General features: G+C 32.8%; 3 protein-coding genes across 5 annotated transcripts in view; 1 reads left to right on the top strand and 2 right to left on the bottom strand.

Annotated features, from left to right (window-relative positions):
• The window catches only part of LOC123698316 (membrane-anchored lipid-binding protein LAM4-like), a 60,721-nt gene extending 57,983 nt beyond the window's left edge, over nucleotides 1-2,738 (bottom strand). The window contains exons 1-2 of one of the 2 annotated variants that reach the window (XM_045644897.1): nucleotides 2,549-2,738; nucleotides 1,488-1,609 (exon numbers count right to left, since the gene is read on the bottom strand). In XM_045644897.1, the coding sequence (XP_045500853.1) occupies nucleotides 1,488-1,609; nucleotides 2,549-2,667 (241 nt within the window). In that variant the 5' untranslated portion in view covers nucleotides 2,668-2,738. The remainder of the gene's footprint in view (nucleotides 1-1,487; nucleotides 1,610-2,548) is intronic. The other variant, XM_045644899.1, reaches the window with a different exon arrangement.
• A 6,371-nt stretch (nucleotides 2,739-9,109) lies between these two features.
• On the top strand, nucleotides 9,110-11,114 carry LOC123698319. Its single transcript, XM_045644902.1, has 3 exons — nucleotides 9,110-9,444; nucleotides 9,709-9,792; nucleotides 9,867-11,114. The coding sequence occupies exons 1-3, from the start codon at nucleotides 9,192-9,194 to the stop codon at nucleotides 10,901-10,903; spliced, it is 1,374 nt and encodes a 457-aa protein (XP_045500858.1). The 5' UTR covers nucleotides 9,110-9,191; the 3' UTR covers nucleotides 10,904-11,114.
• A 1,206-nt stretch (nucleotides 11,115-12,320) lies between these two features.
• On the bottom strand, nucleotides 12,321-25,512 carry LOC123698314 (pollen-specific leucine-rich repeat extensin-like protein 1). 2 transcript variants are annotated; one of them, XM_045644894.1, is made up of 13 exons: nucleotides 25,203-25,512; nucleotides 23,929-24,171; nucleotides 22,819-23,831; nucleotides 22,246-22,363; nucleotides 21,833-22,015; nucleotides 21,426-21,619; nucleotides 20,835-21,001; nucleotides 20,160-20,266; nucleotides 19,731-19,841; nucleotides 19,196-19,284; nucleotides 18,767-18,851; nucleotides 18,098-18,227; nucleotides 12,321-12,831 (listed from the first exon to the last, which is right to left on the bottom strand). In XM_045644894.1, exons 1-13 carry the CDS (start codon nucleotides 25,367-25,369, stop codon nucleotides 12,805-12,807), a joined length of 2,634 nt encoding a protein of 877 aa, XP_045500850.1. In that variant the 5' UTR covers nucleotides 25,370-25,512; the 3' UTR covers nucleotides 12,321-12,804. The 2 variants fall into 2 exon arrangements, with proteins under 2 accessions (XP_045500850.1, XP_045500851.1); XM_045644895.1 differs by having other exon boundaries at nucleotides 22,819-23,828.
• Between the last annotated feature and the right edge of the window lie 249 nt (nucleotides 25,513-25,761).

The raw sequence follows: 25,761 nt of genomic DNA, 5'->3' as shown, positions 1-25,761 counted from the left end.
TTTTTTTTAACTTTTGTAAAATGTTAAATTTTTATCTAACATTTAAGATATTATATTTCCCCTTTTGTTTCTCTTTTGTACTATGTTTTGTACCTCTAAACGGTTTATTTCATGTTTTTAATATTATGTTACTACGCAAATATTAAACGGTTCGACTGGGTGAGTGCCTGGCGATCAGCATTACAGGCTTTGCCTATCGCAGACGTCCTCTCCAATTTATACTATGTAATACTTTGTAACTGTCGTTGTAAGTTTTTGAGGAAAAATAAATAAATATTATTATATTATTATTATTATATTCGAAAAATTATACTAATGAGGTAAATTGGAAACTCCAAAAGTGCATCCTATCTTATCCTGCTAATATTATAATTTATAAATGCGAAAGTTTGTGAGGATGGAAGTAGGTACGTTTGTGACTCTATCACGCAAATACTAGTGAACTGATTACAATGAAATTTAGCACACAATATACAGGGTTACTTGTAAAACAACAGCAACCTCGCAGGACAAGATAGCTAACATCATAAGTAACAACATTTGTTCTACGACTTTTGGCATAACGCAATAAATTATTTTTAATTGATTTTTTAAACTTTTATTGTACTCTCCTAACATTTGTAAGTCTATGTTCTATTCATTATCGGATGGACGACGCGACGCCCCCTTCCCCCTCTCGTTCGCTTCTTGTTTACGTAATTTTTGGGAGGCGTAGAGTTTATAATATTCAAACGGAAAATTATATGAATATTTATTTTTGTATGAAAATAAAATCTAACTAATTATCAAAAGTCGTAGAACAAATGTTGTTGCTTATGATGTTAGCTATCTAGTCCTGCGAGGTTGCCGGTGTTTTACAAGTAACCCTGTATAGAGGGTAACTTGGATTAATACAGGATAGATTTTATCCCGGAAATCCCACTGGAACGGGAACTATACAGGACTATAGTGACTCGTAATGCTCATTCGTACGAAAAGAAGAAAATTATTTTAGTAGGTAAACGTCGCTACCTGATAATAAAACCATTTTCAACACCAATCTCCTCATAGCACCTATATAGCTAAATAATTCAAAGTCATTGGCCGCGTTATGAACAGGCGGTTGTACGCAGGACGCTACAGTACAGTTTTAGTTATGAACAACCGCCTGTTCATAGGACGCGTCACGGGTTAAATCATATATTTATTAGCTAATTTACTACCTATCGTATTTCAACCAAAATAAGTGTTGATTGACGAGAATTTTGTTTTTTTTTCAATTTCTACATTTTTTTTCCGGTTCTATTTTATGCATAAATTTTTACATACCAGACAGTACCTATTAATCTCCATTCAATTATCTATAAAATGGTGTGCAGATTTAGGAATACCACTCGTGTGTTGCTCAAGGCGAAACAATTTTTTCGATCATAGAGAGCTTTAATGCTTTGCATTATGAGTCGTGGAATAGAAGTTATTCAAATTAACCTCCATAAATTATTACATACCATTATCAACAGCACTACACAGCCCCGCGTCAGACACGGAGCGACCCCTGGCCCTCAGCCCTGATTGCTTCCTGAAGTACGACCAGCGCCGGGCTACCGCCGACCGGAGCAGCCGATTAAATCTAACATTCCACATTTCACTATAATTATCATACATGAAAATTACTTAATCACTATCACATGAAATTTGTGAATCATCCATTGCTATTTGCTACAATATCTATAATGCCAACAACACTAGTTATTCCGTCATTTTAAAATTTAATCATTTTCAATTGGATTTAAACTTTATGCACTGAAAATGAAATTTGTATCAATTTAATAAAAATATAAATGAAACTAACAACTGGGTAGGATATCGAAGAGAAAAAATTAAATAACGTGTCGTGTACAACTACAGCTGCAGCTGTATCTACGAAAACTATATTCACAGAGCTTAGGTAAATAGAAATACATAAGTATTCTTTTGTGTTCCAATTAATCCTATTGTGTAATGTGCAATCATAAAACTAAAAGTTAAAAAAAGAAAAACACCGATTACCGAACCCTATTGCAAATAGACTTATGACGATGTAGCTAAGTACCTAGGTGTTAAAATCTGGATACTTTAAACTTAATAAAATATTTATAAAAAACTAAAAATTATAAAAACAACTTGTTTATAAGAAAAGCTCATAGTGTGCGTAAAAGCTCATTTCGTTAAAACTTCTGCCAACTGCCGAGTACGTCAAATTTCATGTCATTCATAAATATTTTGCTATCTTTTAATGAAAGTACTTTAGAAGTAATAAACAGAAGATTAACAGAAAATATCCGCGTTGCTGTAAATATTTATTAGCCTCTGAAATATGTAGAGATGGTAAACACGTGACGTCTGACGATAAAAATTTGAATACACACGTGATTATAGAAAGTTTAAATTAAATACTATATATCTACATAATACCTTTGACCTTTCCGGTAGTTTATGTAAGATTCCTTAATCTATAAAAGAATAACGCGATTATTCACTATATTATTTATGAGATAACCTACTTTGAATTAGTTAAAAATGTAATTACTTTTTCAATGGTGTATCAGAGCTTTCAGACGCACTCGATGATGTAGAGGCATCGCTGGTGGCCGAGCTCACATGACGGCACTCTTGAAAACTAGCACTTTTACGGACTCTCGCCCTCATTTTTAACACGATATTTACACTGTAATAAAGCTATTCAAACTTCTTGAAGTCAATACAACATTAGTAGTACGTTTCCAGTGTTATACTAAGATTTGGGGTGATCACAAGCGAATACGCTAGTCGACAACAATTTGTCACTCGCGTCTAAAATTAGTTCGCACGTACTGTTCGCGGACTTTTCATGTTGAAGTCGCTTGCTTTGATTAGATTGAATAATACTTGTATTCATAGTCGTGATCAAAGGTTTAAAAACATTCTTCACATTCTACAAGTTCTATTTTTACGAAGGTTTTGAGAATTTGAATAAATTTACATGATAATGTGCGGAAGCTTATTGATTTTATTGACGTAGTAAATATTCATCAATTAGCAGTAAACAAAGGTAGATATCTACTTAACTATACATTAAAAAAAACTGTAGGAGTCTAGTTATAAGGGTTACATGTAGATGCAGTAACTACTAAACGGAATTTGATAAAACTTTGTATTAGCCAGAAAAGTTTCCGAAGTCAAAATTTTCTAATAATATACAAATTTTGAAAATAAAATTTAAATTATTTTTTATTAAAATTTTTTTACGATAACAAAAATATTTATAAATGGGGTCAGATTTTTCGCGAGTTAGAGCTAGCGCGCACGAGCAACTTTGTCTCCGCAACTATTTTGTCTCCGCAACTATTTTGTCTCTCCCTCCCATGGGCTAGTATGAAAGTGCGCGCACGTAGCGACGCAACTCCCCATACAAATTGATGGGAGAGACAAAATAGTTGCGGAGACAAAGTTGCTCGTGCGCGCTGGCTCTAAGAGCTAGCGCGCACGAGCAACTTTGTCTCCGCAACTATTTTGTCTCCGCAACTATTTAGTCTCTCCCACCCATGGGCTAGTATGAAAGTGCGCGCACGTAGCGACGCAACTCCCCATACAAATTGATGGGAGAGACAAAATAGTTGCGGAGACAAAGTTGCTCGTGCGTGCTGGCTCTAACTGAAGATGAATTATTCCTACTCACAGAACAGTAATCGTATAGGAGGTAGCAACGTTGACAAGTGAGCATTTTAGTATAGTTGGTTCTTTGATATGCTGTTCCTCTTGCTATTTCGGTTACAGTCCGGGCTGTCTGGCTGGCCGCAGTGGTTGCGTTTATTAGTGCGCATCTTATCTGCACAGGAAAATATCCTTAATTTAAAGTCATTTTTTAACGCGTAATTTTTAATCGTTTGCCTTTAGATAGATCCATTAGACATACATTTTTTATTGCAAGACGTGTTTTTCGTTGTTAAATAGGTGCCAGACGCAATTTTTATTTCAAAATAATTAAAATATCATCGAAATAAGTGAAATTCCATCAACATGAGTCCCAGTGAAGGATAAGTAATCACTGTGTTACTTATACTATATATAATATTCATTTTACTATTTACAATTTTTTTGCAACAATCTACCATGTTGCGTTCTTTTCCCAACGAACCACAAATAGGACGTTAATGTAAACTTGATAAAAACCAAATATCATCAAGAAATTAAAGACTTTTTAACGGATTTTAAATGCGATTTATTCATTGTATTATTTTCCCGAGTCTTTAATTTCTAAATGTATAATACTCGCGTAAAATCAAACACTAGAAAATACAAATATCATCAAATACATATTTATACCCAAAAGTGTAATAAATATGAAACCATCTATTAAAAATATTAGTTTACTAATTATTCAATATAAGTATTAAAAAAGGATAATATAATATAAATAATAAAGTTATTACTTACCTTTTAAGCGGACTCATGTTGATGTAATTTCACTTATTTCGATGACATTTTAGTTATTTTGAAATAAAAATTGCGTATGGCACCTATTTTACAACGAAAAAAACGTCTTGCAATAAAAAAATTATGTCCGATGGATCTATCTAAAGGCAAAAGATTAAAAATTACGCGTTAAAAAATGACTTTAAATTAAGGATATTTTCCTGTGCAGATAAGATGCGCACTAATAAACGCAACCACTGCGGCCAGCCAGACAGCCCGGACTCTAACCGAAATAGCAAGAGGAACAGTATATCAAAAACCCAACTATACTAAAATGACTTTTTTTAAAACGTTGCTAGCTCCCGTACCATAAAAACAAATAGAAGTGCTATAATGTCATAATTTATTCGTATGAAAACCAGTGTCGCCAAACCCACACATTTAAACCGATAGTTATATAGTACACTACAATTAGTAAACTATGCCATTGATTGGACAGCTTAATTTGAGTAAAAACTGACTTAGGTCATAAATTCAGCATTTCAATATGTACCCTAACGCACCATGTTACGGTTTATTTTAGTATAACATCCCTAGGTATATAAGCTGTTTTGTTTCTCTTTGCTCAGAAATTCCAAATTCGAAAACATTCAGCTACTCCACAACAGAGGGCGTTAGTTTTCGATAGATATAACTGTGAACGTCAACACAGAAATACCTAAGGTTGAAATTTGTGTCACTCTACATTAATGACATTAACCCCTAACACGGCAACGGGCAAGCCCTGAAATAATGTACCCAGATATGACCTAAATTGGTTTTAGTGATAGTTATTGATTAAAAAATACTATTCTAGAAAAAAAAAATAAAACAAATTTTCTGTAAGTAGGTTTTTCAGGATGTCCGGTAAAACGGCCTTTGCCAAGAACCCCGTCTTGAACGCAATGGACTGCATTTGAACGATATTATTTTTAAGAAATAAATTCCCATATTATGCACTTTAATAATTAATAAACATTTTTTCAATACACCGCTTACTTTTTTTTTATTCATCCACAAAATATAAACTTTCTTTTGAGACACCCTGTATTTTGTGATCTGCGAATTGCAATGAACAAAATATTTTCAGTTAGTCAATGTTACCAATTAATAAATCATATTTTACACTTTTCATGTCAATAATTAATAAAATGTTTTCAAAATAATTATTAAATCAGACGCAGTATTTTTTATGTAAAATATTTTCCTGAATTATAGTTCTATAGGATAGTGAATTAAAAATCTGAGATAATTGTTCTAATTCATTTAAACTTTGAAAATAGGGAATATAGAAAGGTTTTCATTTGTCTTATTTTACTACATTGATTTCTTAATGCTTATAGACAACTCACAACACCACAGGACAACACTGAGAACTTAGATTACAAAATAAAGTACAGATGGAGCACGACAACCGCCAGTCGCCCTTGTCAAAGAAAATACCACAGAGCAAGTAATATGAAAATACGAAATCAAAAGCAAATACGTCGCTGCACCAGTGCTATAGCGCATATAGTGTCATGAAATACGTCAAAAAGGGTTTGCAATTTTAGTAAAAAAATGCTGTCTTGTGATAATAAAACGCTGTAAAATTTGTTCCCGAAAACAAAAAAAAAGATGAAACATCGTTTCACAGGTTTTCTGTAGATTATTTGGCTGATTTATTTCTATAAACGAATAATAATTTTACAGATATGAAGGAATACAAAACTTCAACGTATGTTGCCAGTATTTTGAAAATGAATTTGCCATTTTTATTGGTAAAACGGTAAAATGGTTAAAAGATCTTCAGGGTAATGCTGTTGGATTTTTCGATCGTAAATGTGATTATTTGTATAGTGCACTAAAGGTTCATGATCATTATTAGATTATTTTAAAAAGCATAATACATTATTTTGTTACTTTTATAAACGTCATAGTCATTTTCGCTAGCGATTTAATTTATGTGAACTCCATGATGAAAATAAAATGTCCCGTATTCTCGACTAAAAACTACCGCTATTCGCATTCATATATTTGAAAAATAAAAAATAATTTAATTATTATAGTTAATATTGAAACTTTTTTTGTGTGATTTATTTAATTAAAAATTGAATATAATTATTTTGTCCATATAATATAACTTTAGTAGGCAGGTACTTTATATAATAAAAGAATTTTTACAATATTATAAAAAAAATATAATAAAATAAAACTTGACTGCTAATTTATGTGTCCTACGTCACTACCGCCACTAACATAGTAATTCAGATGATTGTAATGAAACCTCACATCTCAAAATCGGTCCAACGGTTTATACTGCAGTGCGTGTCAAAGAAATATTATACATACATACATAAACTCGAAAAACATAACCCTCTTTTTTCCGTAGTCGGGGAAAAATTTGGGAATTTTTTCAATATCCGGTAACATTACACGCACACAGAAGCACTGTGTACGTACAGTGCAGCGGCGAAATGACAGCACACATAGCTTTATTGAAAATGATGAAAATGACGATAAATCATTCGGTTTCTCCAAGAAGCTTATATCTAAAGCCCGGCATTCACTACACGCACCGCGAGCCGAGCCCCGAGCCGTACCAATCCGTGGACAAATCCGTCATCGCCCACACACTACACGTCTATCACCTTCTATCACTCTCCGTCTCCAGATGGCGAGCGCCGCGCCGAGCCGCGAGCCGCGCACAACTACACATACACACGCAGATTTGTCCGCGGACTTGTCGCCAGCTACAAATCCAGCGGATGGGTGCGCCTGTGAATGGTACCCATAATACACTGGAGATTTCGGTATGAACATTGACGTGTAACAAGAAAATATTGCCCAGTTCATGTTTTTTATCACTTTCACACCTAACTTGGTATTGCCACTGTTAATACGAAGTTTTCCCAAGGCTACTATGTATACTGTAATATTCTGTGCAAAAGGTTAGTTTTTGTACATGAGTTTGTTGATAAATTGCCAACAACGTCATTCAGAAGCATTGTTGGATGAGACAATTATTATTTATGCTAAATAAACTAAGTATCTGAACCAATTATTAAAAAGCGATACTCCCTGATTATGGGTAGTCACCATAATAAAATTGTAGCAACTCTCACTTTGTCAATATGGCATGTGTGTCAAAAAAATTGCATCGCTTCGAATATTTAAGTTAATATTGTTGCTTATTTAATGAATATTTTCCGAATATAAAGAATGCATTGTATTGTGCAAAATTGCAGAAGTGTTTGGACACCAAATTCTGGCATAGAATTTCACAGGCAAGTGTATATTTACGTTATTTACAATATTCCTCAATACTCCTGCATTTACCTGTTTAGAATCATTTCAATGGCAAAAATTGTCTAATTTAGCATCATTTTAGTAAGCAGTCATGTTAAATTTGTTATTTCCCTAATACTTTATCATTTTTCAACAAGTTTTCAATAAACAGATTTAACAAGTAAGGTAACCATGATGACGAGTTTTTATGGATAGCGAAGACAATATATTGTATAACAATATTATGATGATAATTTAGAACACCATTTTAAAGATTGTTACTAGTAATGAAACAACACATGACATCGGTATTGCACTCACATGTAGTTATAAGATTGTTCGTTTTTACATTGAAATTTATACTTTTTTAACTTACCTCATATTTTTTTGTTTTACGTATTTCAGCTTTCCAAAAAGTAAAATAAAAAGAAATATATGTGCCCATCAAGGTTACTGAGGATTACGACCCAGAAAAAAATACCTTTTGAAAAATAAACTTTGTAAAGTTAGCTGAAATTTGTGCAAGGCTGCTATAAACAGTTTTTCTTTGATGATTCTGGCTTGAAATTGACCCGTCGAAGCAACGCGTTTAAAAAGAAGATCTGAGTAGCTAACAATTTGGTAAACAGCATCTGATGCAAAACACAACTTTCCTCTATTTACAAAGGATGTTAATGCTATATATCGGTTCATATCCAAGCTTTGTAGCCAAAAGTTATTTATAACTATCATTCTATAGGTACCAATTAAAATTGTATGTACCTACCTATAGAGTATGACCATAATATTATAATATAAATACTGTTAAAAAATATATGTCGTTATTATTTATAGACCATGATTTTTAGTTTTTCTATTTTGAAAAATCCTGAATTTACAAACCAGCGTGGTCACTCGACAGAAAGAGACAAATAACATGACTGACGTCATTGAATGTCATAGTTTCTTGTTTCAAGTTCATGGTTCAAGGTCATAGTGCAATCTCCAGTGTATTAGAGGATATAAGCTTCTTGGGTTTCTCATTCGGTTTAGTTCGGCAACGCTCCATCTGTCTTTTATTTTGTAATCTAAGACTGAGAAGCTTTCAGAAACTGTTGAAAGTTTATTAATTTGTTACCATATGAAAATATGAAACGATTAAAATCGCAAAATTATTTAATGGAATTTAAAAAAAAAAGGTAAGCTTCGCATTCGATCTATTAAAATAAAATAATGTTTCAAGAATAACTGCCATTTATTTAAATGTCTTTATACAATTTCCGATAACTTTAGAAAGTGCGATGCCATCTTTTGGGGATTTAATATAAACTGATTTAATACGTTTTTACTCGTCAAAGTATAGATGGCGTCGCTTTCTAGGTTCAGTCAGGTCAGTTTGTTCTAGTTCTAGGTGTCCCCCCCCTGGTAAAAACTAAAGGCGCCGCGGGCGCCGCACTATTTATTTATGCTTTGCATTTGTATTGATTAATTTAATGATCTATTTTCAGATGAGTAAACAACAAGAGTTTCAGTTTCATGTAATTGAGTTATTGGAACCTTCATACATAGATCCTGAAAAATATGTTTGCATTCCGAATTCTTGGATAAGGTTACGTGAAACATCAGATGGTCCAGCTCTTGTTGAATTTCCCGTTGAAGAATTATCAGAAATAAAGAAACTTGTTGAGAAACAAGAATTCTCAGAAAACGGGACAGTTTTTTTGGCTAATATAAAATACAGTACAAGTAAGTTGTAACCATTATAGTTTTATGTGTTCACTATAGTCTGTAGGGCCTCTTTTTTGGGTAGCGAGCAGATAGTATCTGATACGATTTGGCAAACGGTTCAAGCTCCACTATGATTGCTAGCAAAAACTATTTTGCTGCGATTGACTTAATTAAGTAATTAATTATCTAATTTAATTCTGAACTGGAGATACTTCCCTGTCAATAATACAAGTCTTAAAGAGTATTCAACATGTTTTAAGTACTAAAACAAATTTTTTCTAGACTCCTATAAAGACGCAAGCAACTATATCAAGATACTGAATAAAATATTTGATCAAGAGCAGAGCAGCATGAAGATAGTTGAAGGTATGTATTGTTCTGTTGATATTTAAAAGTATTTCTTTTGATTAGGTCGCTAATGGTTAAAAATTTCATTCCAGATGTACCATCAACATCGTACAATAAAGTATTTGAATCACAATCAAGCTCAGAAACAAACAAAGTCCATACAACTTTAACTCTAAACAGTGATCCGGAACCAGTGAGTAAAGAAATACCAAAGCAACTAGACGTGTCTAATACTGAGGTAAGAATGGGCCAAAAGAAAACTAAAGTTGGAACTGCTGTTTCTTCTGCAAAGAACCCTCCAGAGTTAATGAAAAAATGGCAAATTATCATAGCTCTACGGTCAGTCTTTGGTGATAACTTCAAAGAAACATTGGAACAACTTCATAGTGATTTTGAAAAAAACCAATTAGTATTAGAGAAAATGCTGCTTACGTTTATGAACAATTGTAAAATCATAAAAGAATTGATTGAGCTAACAAATGAAGTCAGTAATACTGATATTAGTGATCTAGATACTGCAGTCAAAGAGTTAGAAAATAGTATGATGGACGTAAATATAAATGAAAACGATTCAGATAAAGCAACCGGATCAAAAGTACAAAATGATACTCAAAAAAAGGAAGAAGAGAAACACAACAGTGACGGTACTGAAGTTAAAAATAATAATCCACTGAATAAGATCCGTGGCCAAGCGCGCAAGTTTACTTTACCACCAGAGTACGATCCAAATGACTCAAAATGGACCCTAAAGCATCGGGAGAAGAAAATTGGCCTCGTTGAACTCCTACCACGTTCACGGGTGTACATAGACGCCATTCAACTAAGCAATATTAAAATAACGTCGAAAGACAGCAAAACCCTTGCACGAAAGTTGTTACTAGAAATTTTTACAGAGAATGCATTAAGTATATGTTCTCTAACTGGAAAAAAAGCCAATGCATTTGACTTGGAGGGAACAAGTGTAAGGCCCGGTCTAGATGAACATGCAAGAACCGTTTTATTGGACTATGTTAAAAAGCATGCGGCTGAACAAAATTGGGTTGAATTTGATTCACAGCTGATTTTGAACACTATTCGTAACAAAATGCAAGAAATAAGAGGCAAACATCAAAATACTGTCAAAAAATAATTAGGCTGTAAGAAAATATTGCTGGCGTGATCATTCTGGTGATAGCTGAACAGATTGATAATAAACGAAAGAAATGTAAGCTAAAAGAAGATGTGCTATAAACCGCTTGTGAATGTCAATTTACCTGATATAAAATTGGCCAGATCAAGCCTTATCAATTTGATATGTCTATGTCAGACTTGATATAGCTTGATATGGTCATATTATTTAATTTTCGATTATTTCTTAATAGATTCTGATATGGCCTGATGTAACCTTATAAAGTTATAATTTAAAATTTAAAGAAAAATTCCTGATCAGGGTTTAATATAACTTGATATGGATTCATATACCCTTATTAGTACATAAATACTCTTATCCAATTATATCTTAGTTATATACCACTATACTCATATAAAAGCATACCAGAGTAGAAAAACTTTATGTAATTCATATATAATTATATAGGTGTATATGTAATTCATATATATATATATATATTCACTTTATTATATATTCACTTAGTGCTCTCATAGGAAGGGAAGCAATAACAGTTTATTGTTGTAATTGTTTAGTAGGAAGAAGAACTGTAGGTTGCTGCTGTCACGTTATGTCCATAATATGGTACCTTAGCTGGGCAAGGTATCAACCAGATTAATTAATGCCGCCAGCACAGTTTCTGGATGATGTGTTAATTGTTTATGATGATAATGATGAATAAACGATTTATAAAAAAACGTGTTTTATTTTATATATAAGAACCTACGATTTTTTGGTTGGTACTCTAAAAGTGTAAAAGTTCGATCCAATATCTCTATTACCTTACTGTTCTTCTGTTACACTCTTTATCTAAATAATGTATAATATAGAATATAATAAACTTACCTCTACTTAGAAAGAAACAAAGCTATTCATTGAACTCGAGCAAACCTAACCTCAATTTCTCTGCTATCCCATAGAACAGATCTTTAATTGTTACATTTATAGAATCTGTATATTTTTATATATTTAACCCCACATAAATCATCAGTGTAACGATTAGGCCCAAAGTCCTATGGGAGTTCGCCATTCTCCTTTCGCCAGCGGCCGCCATCTTATCACATAAACACAGCGCTTGCAGCGCCTCTACCAATAATTAATGTAACTATTTTACGATAATTATGATCAAATAATTTTGATCATTTCATGAAAAAACCGCGCGTTTAGTTGGCCATATCAAGAAACGATTGCTTATCATTGATCTGCTCAAACCACATCATGATGACTGTGGCCAATAGACATTCGACCATTTCTCGAAATGATCGATCATTTCATGAAATGAGCAAATCTACGATATGGCCACGACATATAGATTAAAATAAGAAATATGCGTATTGTACAGTGCATTCAAATAATACAGGGAAGTTAGTAACGAGGAATATTAAAGAATAAAATACCATTTATTTTATAATCGTTTATTATGAACATAATTCACATATACCTTTACACCTAATCTATACTTAATACAAAATGGAAGTGTACTTCGAAGACTTACATTTCCTTACATAATAATTGTTTCCTAAACGATAGTACGCGGGTTTTGTGGTTAAATAAAAAATTATACAAACTAAAACTACTATTCCCTAATCCCTAATACTATTTATATGCAAAACATAATAACTACTTATTAACACGAATAGTCTAAACTTTAAGTTCTATTGGAGGGTAAAGTTTATTTTGATCAAAAAACATTTAAAAATTGATCACATATTCGCAAAAAGGCGAATGTTGAATCACAATGTCTTTAAAATTGTTATACAAAAAGGAACCTTATACAATATTAATGTTAAAAAAATACAATTAAAGCAACTATTTCCGTTTGTGTACTTTATTATATTTTATGATTTACGTTGAAATATCTTCATCGGTTATTTGTAGCTGCTTCAGTAATATGGACGGCGCGGATTGTTCTGCAAACAAAATGAAATCATGTTACATTTTTGGTACAAATATAGCATCGTTATTCATAAAATTATTTTGTGTTATGTACAAATGCATCGAAACATGCAACAAACATTGGTTTTTATGTCGTAATTATATGTTGATATTGTGTACATTAACGTGAAACTAAAATAGAAAATTGCTTGTATTTGAAGTAATCTATAGTCGAGCCAATTTAATAGGCAACATTTGACGTCTATCAATTTTATCTTCGAAGAGAGGTAACCTGCTTAAAAACATCGATTAAAGTGTATTAATCGATACGGATTTGAAACATTTGTCAATCGAATTTATTAACTTATGATGATTTTTATTCACAAGTAATCAATGCATTCGATTCTAGATGTCAGATTTCGATTTTTAGAGTAACGTCTCTAGTATTTAAAAAGAAAAAAGGTTTATTGACACAAAATTGTAGCGACGTCAGTTCTTCAATTCAGAAATTGTTTATTATGTTTAGGATGGTTTATCAGTAAAATGAAATCTTAAGGTGATTGCTACGATCTGTTCCCAGCCAATGTCCCGCTAGATGGCGCTGAATTCTACATTTCTAGTTTATTTGAGTTTTTGCGTAATTGGAAAAGATTAAGGTCGTAGGAATAGTCATGGCGATTACTGAATATTATATTTTATTTAAATATGTCATATCATTGCCTTAAAATCCACCCAATTCGGTAAAACCATGCGTTTTAACATCTGTCATTGCATACAGGGTCGTTTACACACACAGACGTATACAAAAATGATAAAGATTGAACTCTAGATGGCGTGAATGTAAAACAAGTTTGGCGTGTATGTATTTGAGTAGTTAGTAGCATATTATATTCTGAATTTCTGATCCATGCCTATTCACTCAAAACTACCTAATAACACTAATGATTTGTAACAGTAAATTATTTCAATAGGTAGGTATTTGAACATTTCCCAACAAGACGTAAGAATAATTATTCGTAGGTATACAAGATACAATAACAAATCTACCTAATACACTATTTATTATTTTATTATTTACTAGCGGTCCGCCCCGGCTTCGCCCGTGGTACATGTTTACGTTTTCTCTCCATAAGAAGTAAGAACCATCCTCGTACTTCAAGGAATATAATAAAAAAAGAATTATCGAAATCGGTTCAGCCGTTCTCGAGTTATGCGCTTACCAACACATTTTGCGATTCATTTTTATATTAGACTAGCGGTCCGCCCCGGCTTCGCCCGTGGTACATGTTTACGTTTTCTCTACATAAGAACCATCCTCGTACTTCAAGGAATATAATAAAAAAAGAATTATCGAAATCGGTTCAGCCGTTCTCGAGTTATGCGCTTACCAACACATTTTGCGATTCATTTATATATATATATAAGATTATGTGAAAATAACCAGGAAGGTGAAAAACATATTTACGAAAACATAGTAACATATGGCTGTCGCTACAATAATTATATTTCAATTTTATCTTTTTATACGGTCTAGTAGAACTGGCCGACGAATAAAAAAAATCGTATTAGAATACAATATATTACGGAACAAAAAAAGGATTGTAACTGAATTAGGTAGGTATGTTTGTTTCTGGGCGCACCGTTTTCGACGACGCGATGCGACGCGCGACGTAAGCGTATAGGTATAGGTACCTACTTTGCTAAAACAAACTAATAAAATTGTGTGTCTGTCTGAAAATTCGGAAAAGCATATTTTGCAAGTTTGTGATTACTTTGATAGTTTACCGATTTATAATAATTGTAATTGTAATTGTATAATATATAATTTGCAATGTGGTGAAATTTCATAAAAATCACGGGCCAATTTTTTGTTTTGAATCCCACCGAAAATATAATTGCGTTATTAGAATAATTAATTACTATACCTACCCACGATCAATTATTACAATATAGTCTCAAATGCATACTAGAGAAATATTGCAATTTGATTCAATTAAAATGCATAGCATACAAAAATAAATTCACAACACAAGAAATTCCGCGCGCAAATCATAGCGCGTGTCAATGAAATCAAGAATGTTTTATATCAAGCCGACGCGACGCGGACGAGCGACGACGCGACGCCGAACAAAAGTACCTACGACGGACGACCACGCTTCGAGTTGCCAAACACACAGCCAAACAACAATAATGAGTAATAAATTGTTTACAAAAAAAACAAGTTTTCCATTTTTCTGTATGAGTAGACAGAACTTCAAAACGCCACCTGCTACGGTTTATATTATGAACGATGGTTATAAAAATAAAAGTTATATTTGTTGGTGTAAACTATTTTATTGATCAATAATTTTGGAATTTAAAACTGTCAACATTGATTACAATAAAACGCAGTTTTATTTTATTACACTATTGTTTTTTTATCAAAACATGTATTTGAAGTACCATATAATATTATGCTGATCCAAGCATTTTCACTCAAAACTAATATCACTAATGATTTGTAAAAGTAAATTATTTCAATATACATTTCATAACCAACAAGTAAGAATAATTATTATTATTCCTACCTACAACAACAAACCTAAAACACTATTTACTATGGGAAAATAACCAGGAAGGTGAAAAACATTATATTATTATTTACGATTTCGACGCACTCGACTTTTAGTAAAATATAGTAGGTAAACATAATATTATGGTTTTGATTTTTGCTACTAGTATAAGAAAACTGCGTGTTCAAACTACTTGTTTGTCTGTCTGAAAATTCGGAAGTACTTTGGTAGTTTACCGATTTATAATAATATTGTATAGGTATATCGTTGTTTAAAAAATATTCAAACACAATAAAATATGATATACTGATTTATCACTGGTTTCAGTGATGAACTGATGAGTCAATGTTAGCCACTATACTTTCGTCATACGTGTGTTATGTGTATGATTGATGTGATTTGCAACGTGGTGATATTTCAGAAAAATCACGGGTCAAATTGTCCCACCGAAAATATAACTGCGTTATAAGAATAACTATACCTACGATAAATTATACATAATAAAATATAGTCTCAAATGCATACTAGTGAAATATTTTATTTGAATCAATAAAATAATAAAAAAATAAAAAATAATAATAATACAAAAATAAATTCACAACACAAGAAAATCCGCGCGCAAATCATAGCGCGTGACAATGAAATCAAGAACTTTCGAGCCGACGCGGACGCGACGCGGACGACGAAGGAGCCTAACAAAAGTACCTACAATCATAGGCGGCTCGTGACAAAATTGTATGGCCGTGTTCACTTGAAATAAAACAACGAAAATAGGTACCTACAATAGCGTTAGCAGTACAAAAAAAATGAGCACCACATTATAAATGTCTATTTAATATTTATACACTAAAAATTATAGAGTATTTCAAAACGAATTCAATTATTATTTAGCAATAATTAGAAAATCCCCGAATTTGCATTCGTGATCGTATTCATAGTGTTTGTCTACACTAATATTATAAAGAGGAAAACTTTGTTTGTTTGTTTGATTGTAATGAATAGGCTCATAAACTACTGGACATTTTACCAATGTTTGCAAGTTTGTGATTACTTTGATAGTTTACCGATTTATAATAATTGTATACTTATATCATTGTTTAAAAATATTCAAACACAATATGATATAGGTACTGATTTATCACTGGTTTCAGTGATGAACTGATGAGTCAATGTTAGCCACAATACTAATCACTTTCGTCATACATGTGTAATGTGTATGAACTATGATTGATGTGATTTGCAATGTGGTGAAATTTCATAAAAATCACGGGCCAATTTTTTGTTTTGAATCCCACCGAAAATACATATATTACTAATTGCGTTATTAGAATAATTAATTACTATACCCACGATCAATTATTACAATTTACAATATAGTCTCAAATGCATACTAGAGAAACATTGCAATTTGAATCAATTAAAATGCATAGCATACAAAAATAAATTCACAACACAAGAAATTCCGCGCGCAAATCATAGCGCGTGTCAATGAAATCAAGAATGTAATTTATATCAAGCCGACGACGACGCCGAACTAAAGTACCTACAGTACCATTTACCTTCAGTGTACAATACAGTTTACAGACCTACGACGGACGAACAATAATGAGTAATAAATTGTTTACAAAAAAAAACATAGTTTCTAAGGTCATTAGTTTTATTTTATTTTATTGTTATTTTCTTTGAACGATTGGAAATGAAATTACTCAATTTTTACATAGAACTTTGATTTATTAGAATTATGCTCATTATGTATAAGATAACGAACGCGAATGCACGACATCTAGCGCGTCTTATGTCTAAACATCGCCTTTCGTTTAGACATTGACGCGCTAGATCTGTAATAAGTATATAGTCTATGCGCTAGATGTCGTGCTTTATGTCGTGTTTCGCTTGGCAAAAGTCACGCACACTACTGTAGAAGTGTCAAATTTTTCCGGTATTTTACTGTTGTTTTTCTAAGTAAATATTGTAAATTATTGATTAAAAAGGTCGAACGCGCACACATTTCATTATAGAGAAGTGATAAAATGATTAGTTTTAAAGAAATAGTGTCTGTGTTAAGTGTTTAGAGGTAATCAAAAATGTATGGAGAGACGGTCGGAACATCCACCTTAAAATAAAATAACTTGTATCGGTCATTATAATTATAAATATGTAATCGTAATTGAAAAAAGTTAAGCAAATGTGCAGTTCTAACAAAACGAAATATCATGTTATTCTATGTCGTCGTTACTAGGTTACGTTGTTGAATTTTGTTGAACTGTCAAATGTTGCCTATTAAAATGGCTCTACTATACAATCAATCACAGCAGTTGAGTTGTTTTAATACGTCAATAAATGGTATCTCTTGTTTGAGTATATCATTCTGTGGTAAAATTGAAATTCCAAATTGTTTCTTACCTTCTAAAAGTTATATAATATGTACATTAATGGTAATAATTTTTAGTTTTGATGTATTTACAAACATGACGTGTTAGTTTATCAAATATTTTTTTAATAAAGTAAGTAGATTATATTGTATACTAGCTTTCCACCAGCGGCATCGCACGCGCAGTCAAAGAAAAACCCGCATAGTTCCCGTTCCCGTGGGATTTCCGGGATAAAAATGTCCTTTCTCGGGTATCAAAATGTCTCTATACCAAATTTCATGCAAATTGGTTCACTAGTTAAGACGTGATTGAGTAACAGACAGAGTTACTTTCGCATTTATAATATTAGTAAGGATTATAAATTAAACTATACTCACGAGCGGATTAGGTCGGAAGCGGTAAGCGAGCATCATGCGCTTGCGGTACGCGTCAAATTCATCGTCATCAGGTGATACTGCGTCTGATGATGAAGCGCCTAGGCCCATGTTCGCTACTGGTTGGTTCGCTCTGCAATAAATATATTATGATGAATTTTGTATAGAAAAAAAAAAAAATGTTTTTATTAAAGTTACGAAGATAGTTTTTTTGTAATAATATGTGTATTTTTTAAACTTTTTTTGGTATATGTATTATCTAGGTTATTAATCTATAATTATTTAAAAGTGGATCGAAGCTAAGTTCACAAAATTTTTTTAAGCTATTGCATAGCTTCTATCGCGGGCCTTGAGCACGGGGACCGAATCGAGAAATTCCGTAACAAAAAAACCTCACGCTCCCCACTCCGACGGGCGGAAGTGTGGCTTGAAGGCATAGCATGCAATAGCTTTACCGCGTCCTCGAGTGCCACACGTCTTTTTTTTTTCATTATTATGTCTCACCTTCTTACAAAAGTATTAAAAGTACATAATATACACAAATCTAACAAAAACCTGAACAACCTTTGTCACAATCACATTAACAAAATTATAATCACATTATTATATAACTATGTATTTAAATACTACAATAGTCAGGGTCAAACAAAGGTACAACGTGCAATGACTCACTTGTTAATAGGATCCACTATACCGGTGCCCTCCGCGCCGAGGCCTTGTCCTTCGTTCCAACCCAACTTTTGAAGCATTTTAAAACCTACACAGTAAGTAATATTTTAATATACCATATATTATATTGACAAATTTTAATTAATATTATAAAAAAACTAACTAAAAGTCTGTGAAATTCACGTGTTAAATTATATTATTACGCAGATGAACGAATTTTGATGAAATTACGGGAACAATACAGACTATTACAACGTATTAGGCTAAGAAGCATTTTTCAATTTTATTTATTATTATTACGAGCAGGATAAAATAAAATAGCTTCGAATGTCAACTATAGCTACTTATATTTATATTTGACTTCTTAATACTGCGTATAATACACATTTTTTTACGAAAAATAAAAAAAAACAGTTATTCAAGGAAACTCACCAACATTGTCCTCTTTAAGTTTATACTCCTTGTAGTCGCTTAAATCTGGCTCCTTTCCACCTTTTGCTGCCGAATATTTCTCCATGAATCTGTCAACATTGAATCATTATTGAATTAAGCATGTAAACATTTTGTGAGTTATTCGTACAATGAGAAAATAATATATGTTTCTGTTGGTTGTGGTCATTTCAAAGCGATGGTTCTTTTAATAATTTTTTAATTACAATATTCTTAGTATGAATATATCCAGAGCAGTGTATGAATTTCTCTAAAACATATGACTATTTAATATTTTACATAGACATTTTAATAAAAGATTTTGTGTTACTGAGAAAACTTAACTTCTTATTGGAATTTTGTAAATAATTGTATAAAAGTTCAAGTGAATGAATCATAATATCACACTTTCAAATCGTACATCCCGTTTTGTTACATTATGTCGCAAATATTCACTTAAAACCTTGTATAAAAATCGCAAGTATTTAACAAAATATTGTCTATCTGTATGTATTCTAGTTGATGGATAAATACTAACTTCCTTAGTTCCTCGGGCGGCAGAAAGTCACCAATGTGATGTTTCCCGGCCGCTTGCTTCGTGAGTTCGTCTGCCCATCGTTCCGTCGCGCACATTTCTTTTGCACGCAATCTGTATGGATGGAATTAAATAATTTTAATTAAATTATTTAATAAATAATTAAATAATTTTATTTAGGATAATAATAAAATAATTTTGTTTATGATAATAATAAAATTGTCCATAATTATGTTCTTTACATTATTTTTATTACAAAAAATGTATCCAGTAAATTATTGGTAAATCTAATAATTCCATCAGTTACTATACCGTATAGTAAAATAAGAATCTGACATATTAGAAAGTAAAGAATGGTTCTCGAAGATGCTTTATATTATAAAAATGTATTAAAACAGATTAAAATAGATGCAATTGTTTTTATTTCATTACCTATGCTCCCAAGTACCTTCTGATGTATCTTCATCACTGTCATACTCGTATTTATTTTTACCAGCTGCGTTCAAGCGCTCTACTTCTTCTCGTTTCTTCAACATATCCTAAAGTATATAAAAATTATTACAACCCAGTCTTATAATTATAAGCTTGTTTTTGTTACAAGTTTATTTTTTGTCTTTATGTTCATTTATAAATTTATAAAGAATAGAAAAAATTCGATCACGAGGCGGGACTTGAACCCGCATCCTTCGCGCCATTCCGGGGCGGATGCCTAACCAACTCAGCCACTCGTGACCCGCCTGAGCAATCGAATTTATTCTATCCTTTCAGTTTTATGTGTCTTAAGGGACACACCGCGCGCCATCTATTGTCAATTTTTTCTATTCTTTATAAATTTATATTTATAAAGCATTTGAATGCCATAAAAACCAAAAAATATAAATTATGTTCATTTATTAATGGTGATAAACTAACAGCGTTTTCACAATTATTTGACAAAGAAAAGATAGATCATAAATAAAATATTTTTTCAGAATTAATTTTCAGTGTGAGGCAATAAAATAATAGGAGTTTTGTAATTTAAAAAATTCTAAAAAATACACCTCATTTTTAAGTAATTTACACACACTTTTAACATTATTAAATATCTATGAATATACTTTAAGTTACCTGATACAATAAATTCAATTTAAAATTATCTTCACATTTGGCCCAATCCTCGGGACTCAGGTTAGTAGTTCCATAGTTGGTCATAGCATACTGCATTAGTGCTGGATTGTTTTTATTAAGGCTCGTCAACTTTAACCCATTCTCATCAATCTTCGCTAATTTTGCACCTATTGAAAAATAATGTATTTTTTTACGAAAAACATCATGGCGCTATTATGCATGTAATAATTCTAATGACTAAAATAGCACATTTGAAATTCACAGATAAATATCATGTAATAAAATAATTTTTGCAATTGCTTTTGAAATAAAAGCAAAAGGTTAAATCCTAGAATAACTGTAACACCAAAGTGAAAATAACATTTGCACTAGTGTTACTCTTTCTGCAACTTAACTGTGCATATATTTGTAAAGTGATTGGAGAGAAATTCAATAAAAAAATTTCAAGTAGTTAAGTTTATTGAATTTATATTTTTGGTTTTATGGCATTCAAATGCTTTACAAATATAAATTTATAAATAATATCGAATTTTTCTATTATTTATAAATTTATAGTTAAGTTTAGTTAAAATAATTTCAGATGACAGTTACCTGGTAACGCAGGAGGCAAAGTATTAGGAACCAACACTCCGGGCGGTTTAATATCAGTGACTGATGGATCGTCTCCCCACCTGGACTTCTTTCGCTTGCGTCTTTCTCTCTTCGCCTCTGACTCTTCATCGCTCTGTGAGCTTGTGTGCTCCGGTTTAACGTTTGAATATGTGTTGTGTGACTCTTGGTAGTTGCTGTTTAAAGGAAAAGGGTTAATAATTTTTGGGAATCAATATATTTAGAAAGTGTATTGTGTTTAAGAACATGCAATTCCCATTAGTTGTTATAGTTTAACATTTATTTCTGTAGTATGTAACTGTTAACTTTTTTCATATAAAATATCAGCTAGTTTCACTGTTAATTATAATTTATAGCAATAAAGCAAAATAATGTTATAGCTAAAGTACCTGAACTTATCCTGAGTGTGTGGTTTGGAGTCGCTACTGTCGTCATCTTCCAAACAGAACTCAGGTTCATATTTATCCTCCGGTTTAACCTCAGGTTTGAGCGAGCCCGGCCCTTCATGCCGTATCTTATTCACGATATTGCGAAACGACTTATACTCATTAGAGTTTGGATTATGGAGAAACCTGAAAAACACAATTCATTAATCAGCTCATGTTAACAGGTAACCTAATAAAGGATGCTTGTAATGTAAACAACCTGTAAACGATCTTGTGAATCACTGTTTCTCAAATTATTAGTACCTAAGATAACAAAGATTAGACAACAATGTTTCACAGATCGTTTCGAGTAAGTAAATATAAAAATGAATACAGCACGTATCCTCCGGGTACAAGACTGTTTAGAGTGGCATTACCACATATTTTGGTCTTGGGAGTGAATGGCTTTCAGGACATTTTCCCATTGGTCGCCGTTGGTGGCTACTTCGATGGCGGCTCGAAGGACGGGCGGCGGCATCCGATCTGCAGAGAAAACTGCACACCACGAGTCAACAAACGCTCTTTCGGCCGCAAAGACGCACTCGGCGCGATATAACTTGTACAAAATGCGCGCACGATTCGAATACTTTCAATAAAAACAAGCAAACATATCATAAAGTTCTCAAATATATAAAATTTCAGAAATCAATGAAGAGATAGACAGGTAATAAATACTGAAACTTAGTGCAGGAATATGTCTGATTTACCATGGTTTGGTTTCAGAGTTTTGTTTTGGTTATACTGCGTTAATTTCATTTGAGACAACTTAGGTTTTTGTGTACATCCACATATTGTTAATTAAATAGATTTATAAATTAATTGATGTCTTTGTACTGGCATTTCACAGTTTCATATATTGTTTCTGTATATTATAATCAGCTTGAACATTTAATTAAATACAAATAAAATCAGTACAAAGACTTTAAGAATGTTAGATGAGCCCTTCTTACCTTGCATAGAATTTGGTGGTGGAATATTTCCTGGCTCCATGTCTTTTGGTTGTGGGATGTGGTTTAGTTGGAGGGGTGATGGTGAAGGAATGCTCTGAAGTTTCATAGGTTCAGGTGGTGGAATGCTACCCGCTTCTAACGGTTTTGGTTCAGGGATGCCTTGTAGAGAGTTTCCAGGCATGTTATTTGGTGGCATCATATTGGGAGGCATAAAGGGCATAGGTGGTCCATTACCATTTGGTCCCCCTGGCCCAAAGTTAGGTCCATTGGGACCGAAAGGAGGCCTTGGTCCCATGAATGGCATGTTATTTTGATTATTATTATCTCCCATAGAGTTAGGAGGCATCATAGAATTTGGTGGTAACATTGAATTTGGTGGCCCATTGGGTCTCATCATTTGTGGATTAGGGAATGGTGGGAAGAAAGGAGGCATTGGACCATTTGGCCCTGGACCGCACATGTTTGGTCTACACATATTAGGCGGCATTGGACCACATGGACCACCTGGACCATTTGGACCCATGAAATTAGGTGGCATTGGGAAGTTTGGTGGCCTACCCATGAATGGAGGCATACCACCTCTACCCATCATAGGCGCAGGACCCATATTAGGACCATTGTTGGACATTGGGCCATTTCCCCCGGGACCCATGAATCTATTTCCCATAGGACCAAGACCCATAGGACCAGGGCCATGGCCCATCATGCCAGGCCCCATTGGCCCAAAACCCATAGGGCCATGGCCCATAGGTCCTGGTGGCATCATACTAGAATCAGGTAGAGGTGAACTACTAGGCCGATTATTATGTTCTGAATCATTTGGATCATTAGAATCATCATTGTTCCATTGGTTATTAGTAGGAGATGGAGGTTCAGGAGGCATAACAGGTATCTGCATAAGGGAAGGTATATTTTTATGATCAATGATTTTCTTCCTGTCTTCAATAACTGGTGTAGTGGGACTGTGCGATCGGTTCTTTCCTCTATCGCCCCATCGTCTTTGTCGGTCTCTACTGAATGTGAAGGAAAAATAAGCATTTATTTTAAGAGTAATAATAAGTTGATATATTTATATAAATGAAGCATGTCAAACTGTCAAATTTATAATACCTAGACTTTCTATCATTGTTATTGCCTTGATTGTCATTGGATCCATGATCATCTGATCTTTGAGCCTCAGATTTAGCTTCAATTTTATTCTTTTTTTCAGCCTCAATAACTTCCTGCCTTTCTTTTTGCTCCTTTTCTTCTTTCTCTCTGTTCTGCTTTTCAATAAGAGCCTTATACTGACTCATAAAGCTACCATCGTTTGAAAAAATATTGTTAGACCCTTGTTCTTCTTTGGCACTTGGACTGTAGAGAATAAACAACTATATTTAATGACCATTTACTGTGTTCAAGATGTTTACAATTTCAACAAAAATTTTACAGTTAAAAGATTATAACAATAATCTGTAGAAATTGATTGCCAAAACTTGATGTTAACTATATGATTTAAATCACTCAGAAACTTATAATTACTATATAGCAAACTATTATAATGTGTGATCTGCTGTGTGCATCCACTGTATCAAAAGTGAATAATTTTATTGTATACTAGCGGTCCGCCCCGGCTTCGCCCGTGGTACATGTCTACGTTTTCTCTACATAAGAACCATCCTCGTACTTCAAGGAATATAATAAAAAAAGAATTATAGAAATCGGTTCAGCCGTTCTCGAGTTATGCGCTTACCAAAACATTTTGCGATTCATTTTTATATATAAGAAGATTAATAGCGCACTATTAACTATTTAATACAACAGACAAGTGATAACTGCGTTAAAAACAACCAACTTCAAACTTGCACTTGCAACATTTACAAATACAGCCAAAAATGCTCATAAAATAAAAACTACTGGGTCTATCCAAATAAAAATTTTATGGGACCAATTCAACACCATCCCGCATCGAACAAAAAAAGAATCACGTAAATCGGTTCAGAAACTTCGGAGTAATCGGTGAACATACATAAAAAAAAACATACCGGCCGAATTGATAACCTCCTTTTTTTGAAGTCGGTTAAAAATGATGATGCGTGTAGGAAAATATTCTATTGTATTTATTTAATATTTTCTGTATATGGATATGCAACTTTCCTATTAAATACTCGAATAAACATTAGCTTTCTAATTACCTATCAAGTAAATTAATTATATGGGCCTGAACCGTAAGATATGGTAAAGATGCAAATACAGAAATCTGCTAAAAATCTAACGGAACATACTTATAGGTTAACGGTTATTTACGGAGGATCAGATAAAAACCACAAGCGGGAAGGCTATCTGGGGAGTGTAAGGATTTGCTCATTGCTGTACTGTGTACATGTTGTGATTCAAATTCTTACTTTATTAATTTAGCCTGGGCCGCTAAAGCAGCGGCTTGCTTCTGAGCTTCTAGCTTTGCTTGAATCTCCATCTTCTTTCTCTCTATAATTTGTTCTTGCTTGGACATTTGCGCCCATCTTGTGCTTAACGCTGATGATTTGTTTTTACCGTCTTTAAAATGTATCATGATTGTATAATGAAAGATTTATTCAAGCAACGTTGAGATTAAACACTTAATTAGGTAATTACATAAAATACTTTAACTTTTAATAGGTATTATTAAAGAAACAACTCGATATTCGCCATTGCTGCTATAAATTCAAAAGTCAATGTGACGTATTTGGTAATTGGTTCGTATTTTTTTTTTTTTTTTTTTTTAATATTTAATGGCCTGGTTACGAGACCTTTAAGCCAATTCTTATTTTTAATCACAAATGTTCAAGATATTTTTCCTTCATTTGTCCGTAATTAGATCGTTCCCACAGTGTTTTTTATGTATTTGTATAACGCACTATAACACTTTTTGTTTTTTAACAAATCACACAACTGGCGGCCGCGGCGGGAGGAATCACTTACGTA

The sequence above is a fragment of the Colias croceus genome, chromosome 16 (genome assembly GCF_905220415.1).
Source record: "Colias croceus chromosome 16, ilColCroc2.1".
NCBI lineage: Eukaryota > Metazoa > Arthropoda > Insecta > Lepidoptera > Pieridae > Colias > Colias croceus.
This window is presented reverse-complemented; position numbering and strand designations above follow the sequence as displayed.

Excerpts from the sequence above, each read along its gene's own strand:
- LOC123698319 (XM_045644902.1), top strand. The coding sequence starts at position 9,192 with ATGATCTATTTTCAGATGAGTAAACAACAAGAGTTTCAGTTTCATGTA. Across the intron at positions 9,445-9,708 it reads TAATATAAAATACAGTACAA|ACTCCTATAAAGACGCAAGC; the intron begins GTAAGTTGTAAC and ends AATTTTTTCTAG. Across the intron at positions 9,793-9,866 it reads CAGCATGAAGATAGTTGAAG|ATGTACCATCAACATCGTAC; the intron begins GTATGTATTGTT and ends ATTTCATTCCAG.
- LOC123698314 (XM_045644894.1), bottom strand. The coding sequence starts at position 25,369 with ATGATACATTTTAAAGACGGTAAAAACAAATCATCAGCGTTAAGCACA. Across the intron at positions 22,016-22,245 it reads TCCCAAGACCAAAATATGTG|GTTTCTCCATAATCCAAACT; the intron begins GTAATGCCACTC and ends TGTGTTTTTCAG. Across the intron at positions 18,852-19,195 it reads ACTTAAAGAGGACAATGTTG|GTTTTAAAATGCTTCAAAAG; the intron begins GTGAGTTTCCTT and ends CTTACTGTGTAG.